Source organism: Rattus norvegicus, chromosome 4 (assembly GCF_036323735.1).
Source record: "Rattus norvegicus strain BN/NHsdMcwi chromosome 4, GRCr8, whole genome shotgun sequence".
In the NCBI taxonomy this organism is placed as follows: domain Eukaryota; kingdom Metazoa; phylum Chordata; class Mammalia; order Rodentia; family Muridae; genus Rattus; species Rattus norvegicus.
The window spans coordinates 159,696,228-159,715,150 of NC_086022.1; the positions used below are offsets into that span (position 1 = coordinate 159,696,228).

At 48.9% G+C, this 18,923-nt stretch overlaps 2 protein-coding genes across 2 annotated transcripts; one reads left to right on the forward strand and one right to left on the reverse strand.

Annotated features, from left to right (window-relative positions):
• Positions 1-2,666: 2,666 nt before the first annotated feature.
• On the forward strand, positions 2,667-9,355 carry Vamp1 (vesicle-associated membrane protein 1). Its single transcript, NM_013090.2, is given in 5 exon segments — positions 2,667-2,802; positions 5,740-5,866; positions 6,065-6,223; positions 6,734-6,785; positions 7,202-9,355. Coding segments are annotated over 5 exon segments (357 nt in total). The 5' UTR covers positions 2,667-2,800; the 3' UTR covers positions 7,219-9,355.
• Positions 9,356-11,458: 2,103 nt separating this feature from the next.
• Positions 11,459-18,910, reverse strand: Tapbpl (TAP binding protein-like). Its single transcript, NM_001106622.1, has 7 exons — positions 18,515-18,910; positions 17,582-17,812; positions 17,178-17,450; positions 15,138-15,476; positions 13,365-13,670; positions 11,860-11,943; positions 11,459-11,715 (listed from the first exon to the last, which is right to left on the reverse strand). Exons 1-7 carry the CDS (start codon positions 18,576-18,578, stop codon positions 11,672-11,674), a joined length of 1,341 nt encoding a protein of 446 aa, NP_001100092.1. The 5' UTR covers positions 18,579-18,910; the 3' UTR covers positions 11,459-11,671.
• Between the last annotated feature and the right edge of the window lie 13 nt (positions 18,911-18,923).

Consider the following 18,923-nt stretch of genomic DNA (forward strand, 5'->3'; position numbering starts at 1 on the left):
GCTTGCTAGGCAAGTGCTCTACCACTGAGCTAAATCCCCAACCCCGAACCTACTTTTAAAATGCTCGTTCAGTGTCCTCCCAGCATTTGGGGGGCTGAGGTGGGAATACGGCTTGTTCCATTGCAGGGAGTCAAAGTCATACCCACTATGGGGCAAAATGACCTAAAAGCTGAGGAGCGGCCGTGCACACATTTAATCCCAGCACTGGGGAGGCAGAGGCAGGTGAGTCCCTGAGCATGAAGCCAGCCTGGTCTACAGAGTGAGTTCCAGGACAGCCACAGCTATAAAAAACAAACAAACAAAACAAAAACCAACAAAAACAAACAAACAAACAAAACACCCCCCCACATCTTAAAAACCAAAACCAAAATTGTTAATGAGGGTGCAGAGGGTACCTGGAAAAGAATGGGGGACAAGAGACGCAAAGAAGGATGCCAAGACAAGAGTCTGATCAAGGCAACAATTTTATTTTTTCCCAAGGCTGATTTTATACCATAACAGGGGTGACAGAGGGAGGGGGGAAGTGTGAAACATTTACGCAGGCCAAGGACACAGTATTCGTGTGGTCAGCTGATGTCAACAGGATGTTGGTTTTTCAGAAAGGTCACAGGTTTGTCACATCATTAGTCAGCAGGATGTTGGTTTCTCAGAAAGGTTACAGGTCATATCATTGGGCATCTTGACAGCAGATATATTTCTTAGCAAGGTCACGACTTTGTCATATCATTATTCATCCTGACCACCAGATTGGTATTAGTCTTCTGCAGCTGGCTGGGGTTTTTCCATGAACCCAGTCATATTTAACTCTAACCATAATAGTAACATCAATAATGGAGGGTTTTAAGGGCATCGCTCCCAACCCAAAATCATCAATTGTAAGACACGACAGAATAAAAAAAAAAATGGGGGGAGGGGATGTGAAGTAACAATTTCAGAAAAGAAAAATAAATGCCATGTATGGTGATTGTGATATTTAGACAGGTATGTGGGAACACGACTGGATCTAGGATGCCCCCCCCCTTTCCATCTTTCTCTTGCCATTTGGCAACAATTTTTCTGTAGCTCTTAATCCGGCACTACCCACACTGTATTTGTCATATTTGCTTGTGAGCGTCAAAATGTCAAAACTTGCAGAGTGCATGCCAGGCACTGGAAAGGAAGTTCCAGAGGGAGAAAAGGAGTATCTTCCATCTAGTAAGGACATGCTGCATCATCAAAGACTTAAGGGCTCGCACATAGGACTACAACATGTGGGCGGACATCTGAGTGAAAACCAGGACTCTCTGAGAGATGGTCTCTGGGGCATGCGGATGGAGCTCAGTTGGCAAAGTGACTGCCTAGCAGGCAAAAGGAACAGAGAAGGACGCTCAGCACTGCAGAAACCGGCCAAGGCTGTACACTTGTGCAATCCCAGCATGCAGGAAGCAGAACTAGGAGGATCCGAATTTCAAGGTCATTCTTGACTATATTTCAAGTTTGAAGCCAGCCTGGACTACACAAACCTCTGTTTCTGGTGGGGGAAAAAAGTCTCTGAATGTCAAGGTGTAGCTGTTCTGTTAATGCTGTTATTTTCTCTCTTCCTTTGCATGAATACCCAAGAGTGAGATATAAAAACTTACACTGCATACAAACCCAAGCTTCCACTAAATGTGAAATAAAAATTCTAAGGCTAAGAAAATGCAATCACGTATATAGATCCGTTTAAAGATGTGAAACAGAAAATAATGTCGCGTTTTACAATTGGTGTCTAGGAAAGGGATACGATAAGAAGAAAAAAGAAAGTCTTTAAGTATTGAGACGGAAAATCGATTCCACTTAGTTTTTGGAGGAGGGGTAAAGAGGAAAGGGCTGGGCCTGTAGAGAGATGGCTCAGAGAGCATACTGCTTTTACAGAGGGTTTGGTTCCCAGCACTCGCATGCACGCAAAACCATCTATAATTCAAGTTCCAGGGAATACGCCCTCTTCCGGCCTCCAAGGGCACCAGGCATGCATAGATGCAGGCAAAAACTTGTACCATAAAATAAAAAAATGAAAAATATAAAAAGAAAAAATCTCGAAAAACCAAAACAAAGCAAAAACAGAAAATAGGGATGTCTAGTTTAGTTCAGGTTTCTGGACTGAGTTAATTAACTCGCTGTGGTAACTTAGAAAGAACAGGTTTAGGGACGAAGTTCAATATAGGGCAGGCTATATCGGAAGAGAAGAACTAACAAAGCCTTTGTGGATTTTAGGGTCTCAGGCAGGCACCGGGTGGCCTTACAGCCAAGGGCTTCATGAATATGCATTCACTGCTGAACCTCCGGGGCCAGTTGGATTTCAGAGTCTAGGTCACCTGGGTTTCCTTTTCGCCAGGTGCCTGTGGGCGGGAGCGATAAGAGTGACAGCAGCCTCCAGCTCAGCGATTGGTTGGTAGGCACCATAAAAGGTATAACTCAGCCGCTGAGAGACAGCCCTCAGAGTTTGAGCTGGACGTAAAACAAGCCACTCTTGTATTGGTCAGGGAAGAAATAGAAATAAGAGGACAACGGTAATTGCTGTAGTCGTGGGGGCGGGACTAGCAGGATATGCCCCAGGTGGATTGGACCTGGAGATTTTGACGTCATCCACGAGGCGTGGTCATGTCTAATAAAGCCGACAGTCGGCGCTGCACCTGCAGTAAGTTCCACCGCAGTTAGAGTTCCGGGTGGCTCGCGTGAGGCGGAGCTCGGCAGTTCCGTCTACTTCAGCCGCAGCGTCTCCCTGCCTGTCTCATTGCATTCTCTAGAGAGGGGACGGACCTCCACTTCCTCTTTCAGAAAAATGTGAGTTGATTCTGGTCTAGGGTCCTCGACACCTCTTTACAGGCTCTCCCCCGCAGTGTCCGACTCTGCGGGACGGAAAATGGCGCATTGCAGCAGCTGCGGCGACGCCGGGAACCACCACCTCGCGCGGCCCCCAGACCGGGCCACCCCGGAATGCGGGCAGCGCTCCATCCCGCACCAGCTGCGGCTGGCACTTCACGGCAGGGCGAGGGTGCGGGGGTCCCACGTTCATTGCACCCTCCTCTCTTGTCTTTGGGTGGTGGAACCCCCACAGGGGAAAAAAGTGGGGGAGGTATAGATTTAGACAGGAAACTCGGAGACCTTTTCTTGTTTGACAGAGTCTGTTAAAGCCTCTGGGAAGACTTACACTATAGTGCACCTGTCCATTCTTGACTTGGGTTGCCCGCAGTCTCTGGATTTGTGCATGCCCCTCACCCAAAGTGTGATGTACCTGCCTCATGGCTGTGAGCAAAGCTGCAGAAACTTACTTGCTAGTTCTGTGGCGCCTTGTGAGCAGCTCAGAAAGTCTCAGGGGACAGTAGTATGAGATCCTAATGCAGCTGTTTATGCTAAGGTGATTTCCAGTGATCAAATCCTAGCCAAATATCGGAGGAGAAATAGGGAGAACAGTGAATTCTTCATTTTATCAAAAGCATAGTTTAGTCTTTAGCTGTTTTCGGCTTCATCCCCTTTGAAGATCTGTGGCTAGATAAATTCAGACCTTCCCTTTAGGATCACATACACACAATGAAGGATTTTCTTTCCTTCCACTTATTATCTGGATCGCTTGCCTGGTGCTAGATGTATTTGTATTTGTGTGTTCTCTCTCTCTCTCTCTCTCTCTCTCTCTCTCTCTCTCTCTGTCTCTCTCTCTCTCTCTCCCCCTCCCTCCCTCCCTCCCTCCCTCCCTCCGTCCCTTCCTCCTTCCCTCCCTCCCTTCCCCTTCCTCCTCTTCCTCTCTCTTTCTTCCTTTCTCCCTCTCTCCTTTGTTTGGTTTTTCCATATAGGGTTGCTCCGTGTAGCCTGGGCTGTCTCAGAATTCCCTCTATAGATAAGGCTAACCCTGAGCTCAGAGATCCACCTGCCCCTGCCTTCCAAACCCTGGGATGGAAGGTGTGCACCACCACACTCCTCTTGCATTGCTTCTATTGACAAAGGGGGAGGGGATTTTGTATTACATAAGGATTGTAACTCCCTGGATAGGTTAGGGTGGAGTGTTTCTACCTCCCAACAAATAGTAAAGTGAGCCCTCTAAAGCTATACACTCATTTTATCCTGCCTCTTTGAGGTCTATGGTTTGACATTCTGTGCAGTTTTTAAGCCCATATATAGATCTAGATGTTTGGGGTGGGGGGAGGGTCCTCTTCAGCTGACTGGCTGCAAGAGTTCATGTGTGATGTCTGGAAGGAGGTGGAGAAAGCATGGTGGCTAGCAGGGAATCACGAGGTCTCTGACCTTAATCTTGTCATTGGTGCCACCATCCTGGACTCTTTCCAACACTAGCTGCTACCAACTCATTGAAATCCCTGCCTCTGGTCTAGAGCTAGATTGCTTAGCTAGCGCAATAGCAGTGGGATCTTGTGGCTCCCATGGCTTTGTGCCCTCCTTCACGTCTAGGAAGAAAATGGGAAAGTGACCCTTTAAGTAGAAGAAGCCGGTTTCATCTGCTATAGAGTCTCGCTGAGGGACTATTATATTTTGTCTACCGGACATTTCACTTAGTAATAGAAAAGAAGAGTCTACATATTCTGCTGTAATTAGTCAAGGAATTCACGTTTTTAGCAACTTTTGGGTGGCTTAAACTTTACAGTACTTATTCTTGGACTTTTCTAGCAAAGACTTTTTTTTAGCACTTAAGAAATCCTATTACATTAAAATTTAAATTTCTCTCTTTATCTTGCTTGTGTGGCCCCCACCATGGCAGAAAAAAAAATCTTCTGTAGGTTTAATTCTGGAAACTCATTAGCTGATGAATGTCAGAGAGAAGTTTATCTTCAAGACACCACACTTGCTCTAACCCTAGCGGATGGAAGGCAGAGGCAGGTGAATCTGCATTTCAGGCTAGCCTGGTCTACATAGAGAGCCAGGGCTTCATGAGACTCATCTCAAAACGAAACAAAACAAACAAAAAGCCCAGCCAACCAAAACACAAATCAAAACCAAACCCAATCCACCCTGCATTACTTTTTCCCTTCTTAGACCTTGGGACTGCTTTCCCTCAGTGGTGCTGGAAGAGAGACTGGTCCTCACATGCATAGTAGTGCAGTTGAAGCTTTCTTCTGTGACAGGGGACCAGGGGACTATCCTGAGGCATTGCCCAGTCTGAAGGAGAATGAACAGAGTGTCTATGCTGCATGTACACTGAGGACTGTTTCGAACGTTTTTTTGCTTCTGCTCTGTGCTTTGGAACAATTTGTGTAATTGTATTAGGCCTCACATCAGATTCAATTTAAATGAAGCTCCTATCTTCTTTGTCAAGAATAATACAAACAGCCCTGATTCACTCCAGCTCTACAGACCTTGCTTTTGGAGGTTCTCCAAGCTGTCTTTGCAGCAGCCATAATGTACAATTACACAGTGAAACAGTACTGGGAACCAGATGCCCCTCACCCCCATAAGCAGGGTCATCAGCTTGCCTCTTTCACATTCAGGCTTCAGAGTTCAAGTGTCCTTGCAATTTAGTGGTCCCTACAAAGTTCTCTTCCCATGGATTGGGATGTCCCATTTTATTTCACGTGGCCAGCCTAATTCCATTTAGGTCAAGGCTGGCATAGTTGTCCCTGTGGCCATTGTGCCAGAGGATATGCTTGAGTTTGCATCTCAGGACTTGCGATGGCTCAGGAGCTAAAACGAGGAGCTTTCCATTTTCGTGAGGTGAGGACACGCGATTCTTTTCTTGTCTCGGTTATTCTGTGTACTCTTCACTTCTCTCCACAGGTCTGCTCCAGCTCAGCCACCTGCTGAAGGGACAGAAGGGGCTGCCCCAGGTGGGGGTCCTCCTGGTCCTCCTCCCAATACGACCAGTAACAGACGATTACAGCAAACCCAGGCACAAGTGGAGGAGGTAGGCACCTGGCACACTCCATGAGAGTGTCTAAATCAAGAATGGGTTTACCTGTCTTCCTCATTTTTATAGGGGAAAGGCTCTGGTGGACAAGGCATCCCATGGATTAAAAGGCCCTGGCTTTCGATCTCTAGGCCATTCATTTTCTCCATCTCTAGGGAAAAACTCTCAGCATCTTTATTCCTGCTGTCTCCTCAGGTGGTGGACATCATGCGCGTGAATGTGGACAAGGTCTTGGAGAGGGACCAGAAGTTGTCAGAGTTGGATGACCGAGCTGACGCCTTGCAGGCAGGAGCGTCAGTGTTTGAGAGCAGTGCTGCCAAGCTAAAAAGGAAGTATTGGTGGAAAAACTGCAAGGTGAGAGTCCCTGCCTCTCCAGAGAGAACCACTGACTTCTCTGCTTTCCTTGGAAATCTGGAAGCCCCCTTGATATGTATTTCCTGTACTGGCCACCAGGGTACGCTAGAGTATTCAGAGCCACCGAGAAAGCCCTAGGGAGAGGAATTTAGAATTTAGACGAGTGAGGTGGCTTTTCCTTTTAGTGTCTTCTACAGAAGTTCTCACCTGGCTCTTTCCCCAGACCCCCAGCAGCCATACGCTGGCTCAGTATATGTACTTAAATATCCACAACTTCTGTAACCCCAGCAGACACTTCACAAAGTTTGCCTGTCTATTCCAAGAAAGGAAAAAAAAAAAAAAAAAAAAAAGGCAACAGGAAGTAAACAGCATGAGGTTGCAGGTCCTCTGCTCCTGAAGTTAGGATCCTATGGGAGGCAGAGGCCTGTGGTGACCTCCATCTCTGGTCCTGATTGTCTTCCTACTTCCTGAGTGCAAGGAAGGGCTCATGCTCTGTCCCTGTTTCCTCAGATGATGATCATGCTGGGAGCTATCTGTGCCATCATCGTGGTAGTAATTGTAAGTAAGTATCGCTGAGGCCACTGATGGGGTGAAGAGGTGGGAAGGTCCTGGAGTCTTCTCCCAGCCCTGTCTGCCTGCCTGCCTGCCTGCCTGCCTGGGGAGTGGGGCTGCTCTGCAGAGGTATGGAGATGGCCGCTGGGGGATCGTCGCCTGGTTTGGGAGGGAGGAAGGGCAAGACCAAGGATGTTCCTTGATGGACAAACCTCCCCCTGCAAAGAATTGTGGGAGACTGACCTTTCTGCTGAGGAGGTGGGGTTGTGCTGTCTGTCCCTGGCTTGGGTCCAGGGAGACCTTGGGGCTGGGGTGCCTGATACTGAGACCTGAATGTCTAGTGATGTGCTGTAACTTGCCCTCTTGTTCTCTCCTGTCTCTTTTTTTTTTCTTCTCCGTCTGGGACTTCCTGATTCCTGTGTCCAGTCTACATTTTTACTTGAGAATGTGCCATCCCTTCCCTGTTCTCCATTGCCATCCAAGCTCATGTTTCCCCTCTGTTTGCTCTCTCAACAAAGTCCTCCATCTTCCGTTCTCCATCCTGGCCCAGGCTTCTCTGTGATCCGACCTTCCCTTTTTGTTGCATTCATTCGCACTCTTCCTCAAAACTAGAAATGCTGCTCGTGGCACAGTCCTGAAAGTCACTGCCCGAAGAGAACACCCAGCACCTCCTCTTTACCCATTTATCATGTGCCCTGGAGCTTAAAAGAGTTGTGGCCAATGGCAGAGGTGAAGTGTCTGAGAAGTTAGCATGGCTGAGGGGAAGAGAAAGGCATTTGTGTCCAAGAAAGGCTGGCCTTTGGCAGGAGGGAAGCAAGAATAGTTGGGAAGTAGTAGCTTGCTGCCAGTGTATATGTATATGTATATGTATATGTATATGTATATGTATATGTATATGTATATGTATATGTATATGTATATGTATATGTATATGTATATGTATATGTATATGTATATATTAGTTGGGAACTATGACCTGCTGTCCTCATTTGGAACTTTCCTCCCATACCAGGCCTGTCTTGGGTCCCAGAGGTCTGTTTAAAGACCAACTTCAAATCCCTTTTAGAAAAACATCAAACTTGCATTTTGTAGCTACTGTTATCTGTCAGTACAAGATTTTCTGTGTCTTTGGGGGAACTTTACAACTTTTCGCTTTGTCTCTATAGCCCCAGGAGAGAAGTACCTTCTGATTTTAAAAACAGCAGGACACTCTTACCTTCTTCTAGAAGGCGTCCCACATGCTTCTGACTAGAAGGAGCTACCACCTCTTCATGTCATCTGAAGCATTTGATGTTGTTCATGAAGGCACCAAATAATTTCAGGGAATGAGGGGCTTTGAGGATAACAGGCTCTCAGGAACACGCTCCATGCCATCCCACTCTCCAATGAAAGCCCTGTACCTCCCTTGTTGATTAAGAGAAATGAGAGTTATATGGTGAGACTCCCAGGGTCCCACAGAACACTTCCCCCTGCACTACCCACTTACTGTGTGTAAGACAAGGATGAGGCAGGAGGGCCTTTCCAGATTCAGCTCAGACTTGGATAGCGGGGTCTAGGCTGTGTCAGGTGTACCGTGCACTGCTGTGTGGCATGGGCCTCGCATCCGCAGCTGCCTGCCGTGCTTCCTTCAGTTCTTTCTCTGCAGCTGCCGTGTCCATCCATCCTGCATCACCTCCTTCCTTTCCCTCCCTTTGCATGCTCTGTGCGCAGACTCTGGAACCGAGGACAGGAGCTGCTCAGTCTGTTTTGGGAGCTTCTGCTGAGCCTCAGATAGGATGCTGCATGGGGTAAAGCCAGGTGCTGGGGTGGGAGCAGGGTGGGAGCAGGAGGGGTGTTCTCAGACCTCTATTCCTGCTGTCCTCTGGTGCACAAGCAGGAGAGGTGGCCATGCTAGGCTGGGTGCCCACTTCCCGTGAAGCAGCATTTCATTCTGCAGAACCATCCTTCCTTTCCCTTGCCCATTTCCCACGTTTCCTTCGTGCTGCCTCAGGGCAGGACTGAAGAGCTGGAAGGAAGCAGTCAGTGTACCCTCCCAACGTTCCCTGAAGGTCTCCACTAGACTCTGGGCTTCCCTTTGCCTAGTGCAGGGGTCACCGCTGGAGAAGAACCAACACTGTCCTTGGTGTGCTCCAAGCCTGGAGCCAATTTACCCTGTTGGCCCACCCAGCCCCAGCGGGGGATTATTTCCTGGGTTTCTGTCCCTCCAAGGCTTACCAGGTGTAGTTGGCTTTGTTCTTCTGGGGCTGTTAGTCCTTCTACTTTCTTTCTCACTTCACCCTGGACCCCCTTCTGTGTCTCTGCAGTCTTCTGTCCCTCCCACCCATGTGCATGAGCAAATATGCAACTTACCTTGGGATCTGCAGTCAGTTGAAGCCAAGCTTCCCACATCCTCTTTGTTTGCCATGAGGTGATGTGGGGTTTCCATTGTGTCTGTCATTACCACCGTGTCTTTCCTAACCCAGTCTCACAGTTTATGTATAGTAGTAAGAGTTGTCCTTCCACCAAAGGCATGTGACAGATTTACCAATCTCATGTATTCTCAACAAAGGCGAAAAATACAAATTCCTACCACAACATGGACTTTACTGTTGTTTGGACTGTGCTGGGGACGGGGAGGAGGAGGTGTTGTCCTATGCTGGCGCCAGGCCAGAAGGGCTGATGTGTGTATTCTTCGGTCTTCCTGGAGATTAAAGTCTCTGTGTTGGCAGCGGAAGTGGTCTGTGCCTTAGCCTTCACACCTGAAGCAACTGGCCTTGCAGGTGCTGGTGAGAGGAAGTGCTGACAGGAAGCTGAGTGGGCACCGCATGCTGGCAGACAGTTGCAGGTTTTCTCAGCCTCTCCCAGTCACCTCCACCCGCTTGTCACATCTTACAGGTTGGACCTGGGGGAGCCTTCCAACCCGTACCTCCTTGATCCTCATGCATGGTTCGCTCCCCTCTTCAGTTTAATTTTTATTTTCTTTGGTATTTGAAGGTAGGGTTTCCAGTGCGCACTGTTGTGCTTGTCTCATAAGTGGCTTCTCTACTCATTCTTCTGAAATAGCAAGTTCAGTCTGAGATCTACTGCTCTTTAGTGTGTGTGTGTGTGTGTGTGTGTCTGTGTCAGCACGCATGTATTTACACTACATGTGCGCCTGCCATCCAGTCCCCTGGGACTGAAGTTACAGGTGATTGTGAGCCACCATCTAGGTGCTGGGAAGCAAATCCCGATCCTCTAAGAGCAACAAATGCTTCAGTCACTGGGCCAGCTCTCCAGCCCTCCTCCCACTTTCTTTTAAGACATTGTTCTGTTACTAGTAATGTCTGCAAAAACTAGCTTCTAAACCCAGAAAAAAAAATTTTTTTTTGAGACAAGGTTTCTCTTTGTATCCCTGGCTGCCTTGGAATGTACTTTGTAGAACAGGCTGTCATCAAACTCAGAAATCCCCCTGCCTCTGACTCCCGAGTGCTAGGATTAAAGTATGCACCATCATCCTCAACTCAATTTTTAAAATTTTTATTTAGGGCTGGAGAGTTGGCTCAGCAGTTAAGAGCACTTGTCGCTTTTGCAGAGGACCCACATGAGGGGTCACAACCCCTGTGACTCCTGTCCCCCAGGGAATCAGATGCTCTCTTTCTGGTACCAGGCACGCAGGTGGTGTACATACACACTTGCACACAAAACACTCAACACATATGCAATGATAAAATAAATAAATCTAAAAAGAACTCTCAGAGGGCCCAGGTCTAGTTTGCAGCTCGATTGGCCACTAACAACTGTGGGTAGCTGCAGTCCCAGGGGATCCAGTGCCTGGTCTGACCTCTGCAGGCATACACAAAATAAAAACAAATAAACAAATACATCTTTAAAAATATTTCTATATGTGTGTGCCTGAGTGTGTATGTGTGTGTGTGTGTGTGTGTATGTACGTGCACCACATGCATGCCTAGAGCCCATGGAGGCCAGAAGAGGGTGTTAGATCTCCTGGAATTAGTTACAGATGGTTATAAGCTACCATTTGGTTCTGGGAACCAAATCCAGCATGTCTAGAAAAGCAACCAGTGCTCCTAACCACTGATGGCTATCTTGCTAGCCTCCCATTTTATTCTTTGATAACAGACCTCATAGTCCACAGTTTTTATATGCTCAGGTGCATTGTATCCATAAAGCATTTCATAGCAATGAACACAACCTTTCCTGCAGCTGAAGGAGTGTAGCCTAACTCTCCCAAAACACCTGATAACTGTCTGAAGGGTCAGAACCCTAATTTCTGATGACATAACAGTGCAGAAATAGCCCCAGCAGGCCTCTGAAGGCCTCTGCTTCATACCTTGAAACTGCAAGTTAGAGCAGCTAGGAATGGGGACCCACGGTTCTGCTGGAACCAACAGGGAGAAAGAAAGGAAAGTAGGAAGGCTTTGCTCTGTAGACAGCACATTTTTATTTTGACAATGCAGAGTTTGTGAGTGGTGGTAACCCCTCCCTCTCCTTCACTTGCCCCTTCTTTGATTTCTTTTTCTAAGAGAATTTTTAAATATTTGATTTTTTTAGTTTATTTACATTCCAATATCAGCTCCCTCCCTCCTTCTAGTATCTCCTCATGAAGAATTCCACGCCCCCCCGCCCCACCCCATTCCTCCCTCTCCTTCTCCTTTGAGAAGGGAGAGCCCTGTTCTAAGTGACTGTCCCCTGCCTCCCTCCCCCCATTTCTAAACATCTCTTGTCCCGTTCCTTTCATCAGCCCAGGGTTCTCTTCTCTATAATACAGGAAGGCAGAGACTAGTACAGACCAGGGTCAGTACCTCACTCCCAATGTGCTGCCTCCTTCAGGCCCGTCTCAGTCCCACACCTCAACACAGGGTTCTTAGGTAGCTAGAACACGAGAGCTTTTCTTTGTACTCGGAGGCAGGAAAGCGGCTACTCAGAGTGCCTCACAGACTTGGTGGACTTTGATGATGAAGCTGAGAGAAAATGGAACAAGATTGCTTTCAATTAGGATAATTCCGAAAGCAGATGTTGGGGGTATGGCAGAAACATCTGGAACTCAGCGCATTGGGCTTCATCCCTGGTTTGGTACTTGGAAGTGGGTTGATCTACAAACTCACCTTGCTGTCTATGAAGTCCCAGGAGCAAGAGCGCAAAAAGGAAGAGGATGCTGGCAACGATGACTCCCAAGGCTCCTCTTTGCTCTGTGGGTGAGAATGAGCACAAGACCACACGCTGAGCCCTCACCCTCCAGGGCCCTCCCCGTAGGAGGGGAGCTCTGGTCTGAGTGCTGCACATCCTCACAGAAGGAGGTGAGGCTGTGCATGAGTCCTGCTGCGGCCTTCTAGTGCTATGATTACAGGCACACCCTACTAGACCCTATTCTACCTCAGGACATTTGCAAGTGGCTTGCAGGAGAGATCAAAGCTATCCCAGTGACTACCAGCAAACAGCTGGGGAATGATGTGAGCCAAAACAAAAGGCAAACTCTAGGGGAGCTTGTAGTTTATGGAGCCACAAAGCGATGTCTTGACTTCTTGGATGTTTCATTGTGAGATGCACATCCTTGCCTGCCTAAAACTGCAACATTCCGTGGCCTTTGGGATGAAGTGTGCGGCCCATGGGAAATACAGGGTATAAACACTTAAGGCGTTCAGCTTGCCTTTTGGTTAGTTTCTCTTTTACTGAATATTGGTAGAGAACCTTGGGCAAACTGCTCAGTGTCTGCAAATACCAGCCTGCTCATCGGTAAGACGAGCCTGGACATGGTGAAGGTGTCTGTAGTCCCAGCTCTTTGGGAGGCTGAGAAGGAGGACGGCTTGGCAGAGGAGTCTGAGGCTAGCCTACTCAGTAAGACCCATTTCCAAAAAAAAAAGAAGAGGCGTAATGTGTGAGATCGTCCTTAAAAGTGGAGGATATTGGGAGTGGGGAGAGGTGGCTAAGTAGTCAAGAGCTCTTGCTGCTCTTGCAGAGGACCTGGGTTCCATGCTCAGCACTCACATGGTGGCTGAGGAGCCTCTGTACCTCTAGTCCCAGAGGATCTGATGCCAGCTTCATGTCTCCATGGGCACTGCATGCACATGGTGCACTTACATCAGGCAAACCGCCCAAACACACAATAGTAAAATCAATCTAGAAAGTTGAGTTGGCAATGCTTGGGCTTGTTAGTGTGCAGAGGTGGTTATCTTGAAGTAGCATTGCCTCTCGCCCTCTTTCTCACACACCCTCAGCCTCAGCCATGTTCCCTAGGTTCTCTGTAGGCTCTTGTGCCATTTGATTTTCACATGGACTGTGCTCCCAGTCTTCAGGGCTCCATTCCTGCTGAGCTTGAGCTGGGCTCAAGGATCTGTTGTGGGTCTTCTTCCCTGCCTGCCTTGATGTGTCTTTCCAGCTCCTGGTAGGAAAGGACAGCACTCCTTCGCCCCCGAGAGGCAGCCCAAGCGTACTCATTTGGAGGCTGGGGATTCATAGTGGTTGAGGCTGCCACTCTGGGAAAGATAAAGTCAAGAGTGTGCAGAAGGCGGAACTGAGGAAGTGCATGAGCATCAGCACAAAGCCAAAGGCGACTTGGAACCAGGGGAGCCCAAGCCTGAATATGGGGGAAGAGAAGGGACACTCCCAGTACCTGTGTTTGGCAAAACCCTCATGCTGACTGTCAGGGGCTCCTCCAGGGAGACGTGGGCAACTTGGCAGGTGTAAGTGGCACCTGTGGGGCCTGGCTCGGCTGTCACCGTGGAAGAAATGCTGTAGGTTCCCATCATGTTCTGTCTGAGGCTGGAGAAGGAGGCACCAGAGACTTGGGCTGGAATTCCACCCAGCTCTTCTCGAATCCACGTCACCACCACATCCAGAGGGTAGTAGCCAGCAATGCTGCAGATGAGGGAGGGCAGTGGATCCTTGTTTGCCAAGATCAGCTGTACTTTGGGGGAAGCTGGAGAAAAAACGAGGAGTAAGATTTTAGAGGTATCCGACTAGAGCCTGCAGAGGAGCCCAGAGCCTCGCAAGAGTGAAGGTGGGTTATGGAGACTTCTCAGTGTTTCAGGATGGGGTGAGGGCTCCATCTGGGCCAGGTCATAAAAAGAAGCATTTGCCCAACTGGCCAGCATGCTTCTCTCTCTCGTCTCTCTCTTCTCTCTCCTCTCTCTTCTCCTCTCTCGCCCCCCTCTCTCCCCTCTGTGTCTCTCTCTCTCTCTCTCTGTCTCTCTCTCTCTCTTAAAAATAGAGCTGGTGGGTTGGGGATTTAGCTCAGTGGTAGAGTGCTTGCCTAGCAAGCACAAGGCCCTGGGTTCAGTCCCCAGCTCCGGAAAAAAAAAAAATAGAGCTGGGAATTCAACCTAGGCCCTTACAGTACTGTACCACTGAGCCATATACCCTACCCTTTTGTTTTCTCTTTATCACTCTGCAAGTCAGTGCTTGCTCACTGTGATCAGAACTGCCCTTTCTGCCTGTCCATAATTGGCTACTGCCCCTCAGGAAGTGCTGGGACACAACATGAAGATCCTTGTGGCCACTGATCTCCACAGAAACCAGGAGTGAAGCATGTAGGACCGTCTTTCCAATGGGAAAGATGTAAACAAAACAAAACAAAACCCTGTCCTCCCATCCAGGAAGCTGAGAATTGGAAGTGATCAGTAGCATGGTGGTCTGCATAACCTGTTAGACTGGGCCCTGACAAGATCCTCCAACCAGGATGGGAGGTGGCTGGTAATCTAAATGACCCTTACATCATCTGTATAACAGGGGGCTCCCCAAGCTCCCCAACCAGGACCAGATGTGGCTAATAGCACTATGTGGCTGAGAATATCTCAGAGCTTTCCCTAGGCCCTTAAGCTAGCACAGGTAGCGTATCCCTAGAACACATTCTCTTGGAAGAAATGACATGTCCTCTGTGCCCAGTTCTGATGTAATTACAGGGGAACCGTATTACACCAGGAAACTTTTTTCCAAATTACACCACGTTTAAATTTGTTGGGGAAAAACCACCTTGTATCAGACTTGAAAGTCTGATCCAGGTTGAAGAAGTCAATCTGAACCAAGGTTTCTTTCTCTTTGTGATTTACTTCTCTGCCTGCACACCAGCAGGGTCCCTCTCAAGGAAATGGTCCAGGAAACTGAAATTACAGAGGGCTAGCCCAGGGATTTTGATTCTGGTCTAGTTTCTTGGGGGAATTATCTTGGTATTCAGTGAGGCTCCTTATCTGATGCCACCTGTGCCTCTGGGATGGAGACAGCATTTGGGTTGTGGGAATGCACAGGACTTCATCTCTGGGTTTGGATTCTAGTCTGGGAGACTGCCCATAGGCACCTCTCTTTTCCTTGTCCCACAGGCACCTCCCTGTTCCTTGTCCCATAGGCACCTCCCTCTTCCTTATCCTAGAAAAACCAAGGCTGGCCTTACCTAGGATGTTAAGCGGCACGATCTGCTGGGCTTGGTACAGAGAGGTAGAGATCTGGCAGATATAGTTCCCCTCATCCTTCAGAGTGAGGTTGGGTAAGGTGAGAGAGGCATCTCCCGCCCTGAGGAGCTTCTCAGGCTTCAGCGTAGCGCCCTTGCGCTTAGCCTGCCCCTGCCCTGTCTTCCAGCTGTACACCAGCTGGCCACTGCCTTTATGCTGTAGCCTCCATTCCACGCCGGTGAGGTCCAGGCCTGGTGCCATGGAGAACCTGCAGGGCAGGGACACAGAGGACCCCAGCAGCTGATTCAGGGTTTGGGTCTCTGCTGTCACCTGGAACTCCACTGTAGAGAGAAAATAAAGGGGTGACTTACAGACTTCCTTAAGGCCACCTGGCCTCTGAGCTGTGGACAGACAGCTTCTCCAGTTCCCTTCCCAGGACAGTGGCACTGAATGAGTTCATTTCCTGTCCAATGGGGCCACAAATTAATGGTAGCCACAAGGGCAGTATGCCACGCATGAGAGCCTGAACCCACGGTCTTCATGCTTCTGTCTCTCCGGCGCTGGGACTGCAGATGTGTACAACCACATCCAGCCTTACTAGTCAATTCTTCCCATGAATAGAACACTACTCAGTTCTATATGCACTGGACCCCCTTGTTACTGTGACTAGAGCGCTCCCTGCCTCGATATGCTTCTCAGGTCATTGGTGATTGTGAAGCAGAATGGCCTTGACTTTCAGCTATCAGCTATAACTGCACATGGGAGCATTTGGGGGTGAAATATTGTGGCTCCTACAGCCTAGTCAGTTCAGGGGAGAATATCTATTTTAGTGGAGGCAGAGAGGAACTGTGACCATTGTTAAACTAGGTCAGGAATAAGTCAAGGCTGTGTGGATGCATGTGTTTTATTTGTAGATTTGAATAAACTCAAAAAGGGAGCAGCACTAAGCCATCTATGGCCTAGGACAGAGACCCTGGAAATCTTTTCTGACACAAATGGCAAGGCACATTTAGAAAGGGCCTCAGAGCTGGTGGGTGTGGTAGTGTATGCCTGTACCATCAGTTACCAAGGAGGCATGACAGGACCACAAGTTCCAGGCCTGCCTAAGCACATGGATGAGACCCCTGCCTCACAATAAAACTTCACAATAAAAAAGGAGTTGTAGCTGTAGTTCAGCGGTAGAGCACGTGTTTAGCACAAGGCTCTAGGTTCAATCCTCAGTATGGGACAAAATAATACTAAAGGCTAATGTTTTAGGGGTTTGCAGGGATAGGAGAGGAGCACCCCCATCTTCATCTTCTGTGGACCTGTTTCTCCTTTTCAGAGGTAAAATATCGAACTGGACTCTCCAGATGCCTGTCATCGTGTTCTCTCTCTTGAACCTGGCAGGAGGCACTAAGTGGGAGAGGGATGAGGACTGGGACTCATAGCAAGCGGTACTGAGCACACCTGTCTCCCTGTGCTCTGCTGAAACCGCCTCCCTTTCCCTGGGAGGAGACAGGGTTTGGCTAAATAAGAGTGCAGTGACAACGTGCGTAGTAGACACAGTGTCCTCATGTGTCCTTCCCCACGACAGCACAGTGAGATAAAAGTCATCTCCATTTTGATGGTTGTTAAGTTTTGACCCTTGCTCCAGTAAGGATCTCAGCATGCCCTCTTCCTGACTCGGGATATTTTAGAAAAGATGAAGGTCTATTAGGGGACCTCAGGAGGACCTACGTGATATTTGTTTTTCTTCCTTCTATCCTGTCTCTCAACACAAAACAAAGCAAAATCAAAAAACAAACAAAAAACCAAACCAAAAGACAACTCTTGGAGCTACTGAAATGGCACAGTGGGTAAAGGTGCTTGCTGCCCAGCCTCGTGAACTACTTCAATCCTTGGAACCCACATGGCAGATCCTACAAATTGTCCTCCGATCTCTACCTCCGCACGCGCACACACACACACACACACACACACACACACACACACACACACACACTAATAAAAAAAATCTTCCTAAGAACTCTTCCTTGTGCCAGTGCATTTCGTTTTCTCACCTTTAGTCTTCACTGTGCCCTGGGGGCTCAGGGGTATGTTCAGCGAAGGGTGCCGGACAGCTCCAGCTTCATCATCTCTTAGAGTCTTCATCACTATGGAGACACTGGGCCCCCCTCTAGAAACCTGCATGTTGCTGATGAACCAATCTGCTTTCTCAAAAGTGGCCTCTTGTCTGGCCTGGAGGAAATACTGGGCGATCTCACAGGTCACCGCCTTCCCGCTGCAGTCAGCGTGGAGCAAAGCCTCTGCCTGGGGAATCTGTACCAAGTCCACTGCGGAGAAAGACAGCGCATGGAGGTGATGTTGGATACACAACGCCAGGCAGTGGGGAGGCAGGTGTGGGTAGATAGGACTGGGAGCTGGGTTGTCCCTATGGAGGAAGCCTAGGATGAGGGGCTTTTACCGGACGCCTCAAAGATAATCGGTGAATCTTGTCTGGCCTCTGCGCTCCCTTGGAAATCTGTGAAGCCCTCCAGGGAACCATCATCCAGCACCGGCACCTGCTTCAGTACAAGCAGGGCCTTCTCCCTGTCCTCACTGCTGCCAAAAGCCCCGCGATGCTTGTCTTCTGTCACCAAGAAGCAGTCTAAGACGATGTCCACGGCCTGCCACCGTCTTTCTTCTGTCGGGGGGTCTACAGGGAAAGTGAAACAAGCACCCTCTTCCACACTTGCTTCCTACCCCTTTACCAAACGCAGGCTGATCATCAGGTAAGGTTGCCTTCTGGGTCCCGCCGTCTTGGTGTCATTATCATCTACAAACCGAGCTTCTGGAGAGGCACCTGCTACTCAGACTGCGACTCTGAGTTGTTTCAAGTTCTAGATCTGTCCTGCTCAAAGCCAGAGAGATTTATGATTTTATATTCCTGGACTTCAACTGTGGGAATGCAAGGAAATTTCTTGAAAGAAATTCTCAGGTTTAAAAAAGGGGAGAGAGAAACTGGAGCACTTATTGTTCCTAGGAACACTGACAACCATTTTCTCACTACCCAACCTTCCCAGAGGCCTCTGCTTTCCGCCATGGCCACGCCCACCAGGAGTTACCTCCCAAGTGATTTCTTAGCCTGGGGAGCCCCTTCCTCTTCTAAGGGTTCAACTCAAGGCAGTGAGCTCTCTCCCAGAATGGTAGCACCCTGCCTTTCCACAAAGGAAGCCTCTTTTCTGTGAGTTCTCTGTCATACCCCTCTCCAAATTGGTTCCTCACATTTCGAGTGCCACACTCATTTGCGAGGCTTAGTAGGCAAACTTGCCGTTCTGAGTAGGTGACTTCCTGGGGCTTCTTTAGCTCAGAGCTTCCTCTCCCCTCCCCCAGGCCCCAGCCAGGTCTCCTTACTCACCAGTCCCTGCCGCCCCAGAGACAGCCAAACAGAGCAGCAGACACCAGCTGGGCTCCCAGCCCATGGAGGCTGCTCTCGGGCGATTCCTCGCTGGCTGCCTTCTCCACAGTTCCCCTGCTAGAGATCTCTGGCTGAAGAGGGGGTTCTTTGAGCAGCCTCACTTAGTACCTGTGTTCTCTGTTCTTACTGGTTTCTCTTTCGCTTTCACTTCAACTGCCTCTGTGACCCGAGGCCAGAAACAGCAGTAGCCAGAACTCTGCTCCCGGTACTCCCTTTTGTCCACCCTGCACCCAAGAAATCCCCAGAAGGTTTCAAAAGCTGGTATCACCACATCAGGTTTCCCATCAGCCCCAACTATGAGAAGGCTGGAGAGAGGGTGGAGCCAGAAGATAGATTCCCCTGTGATCTA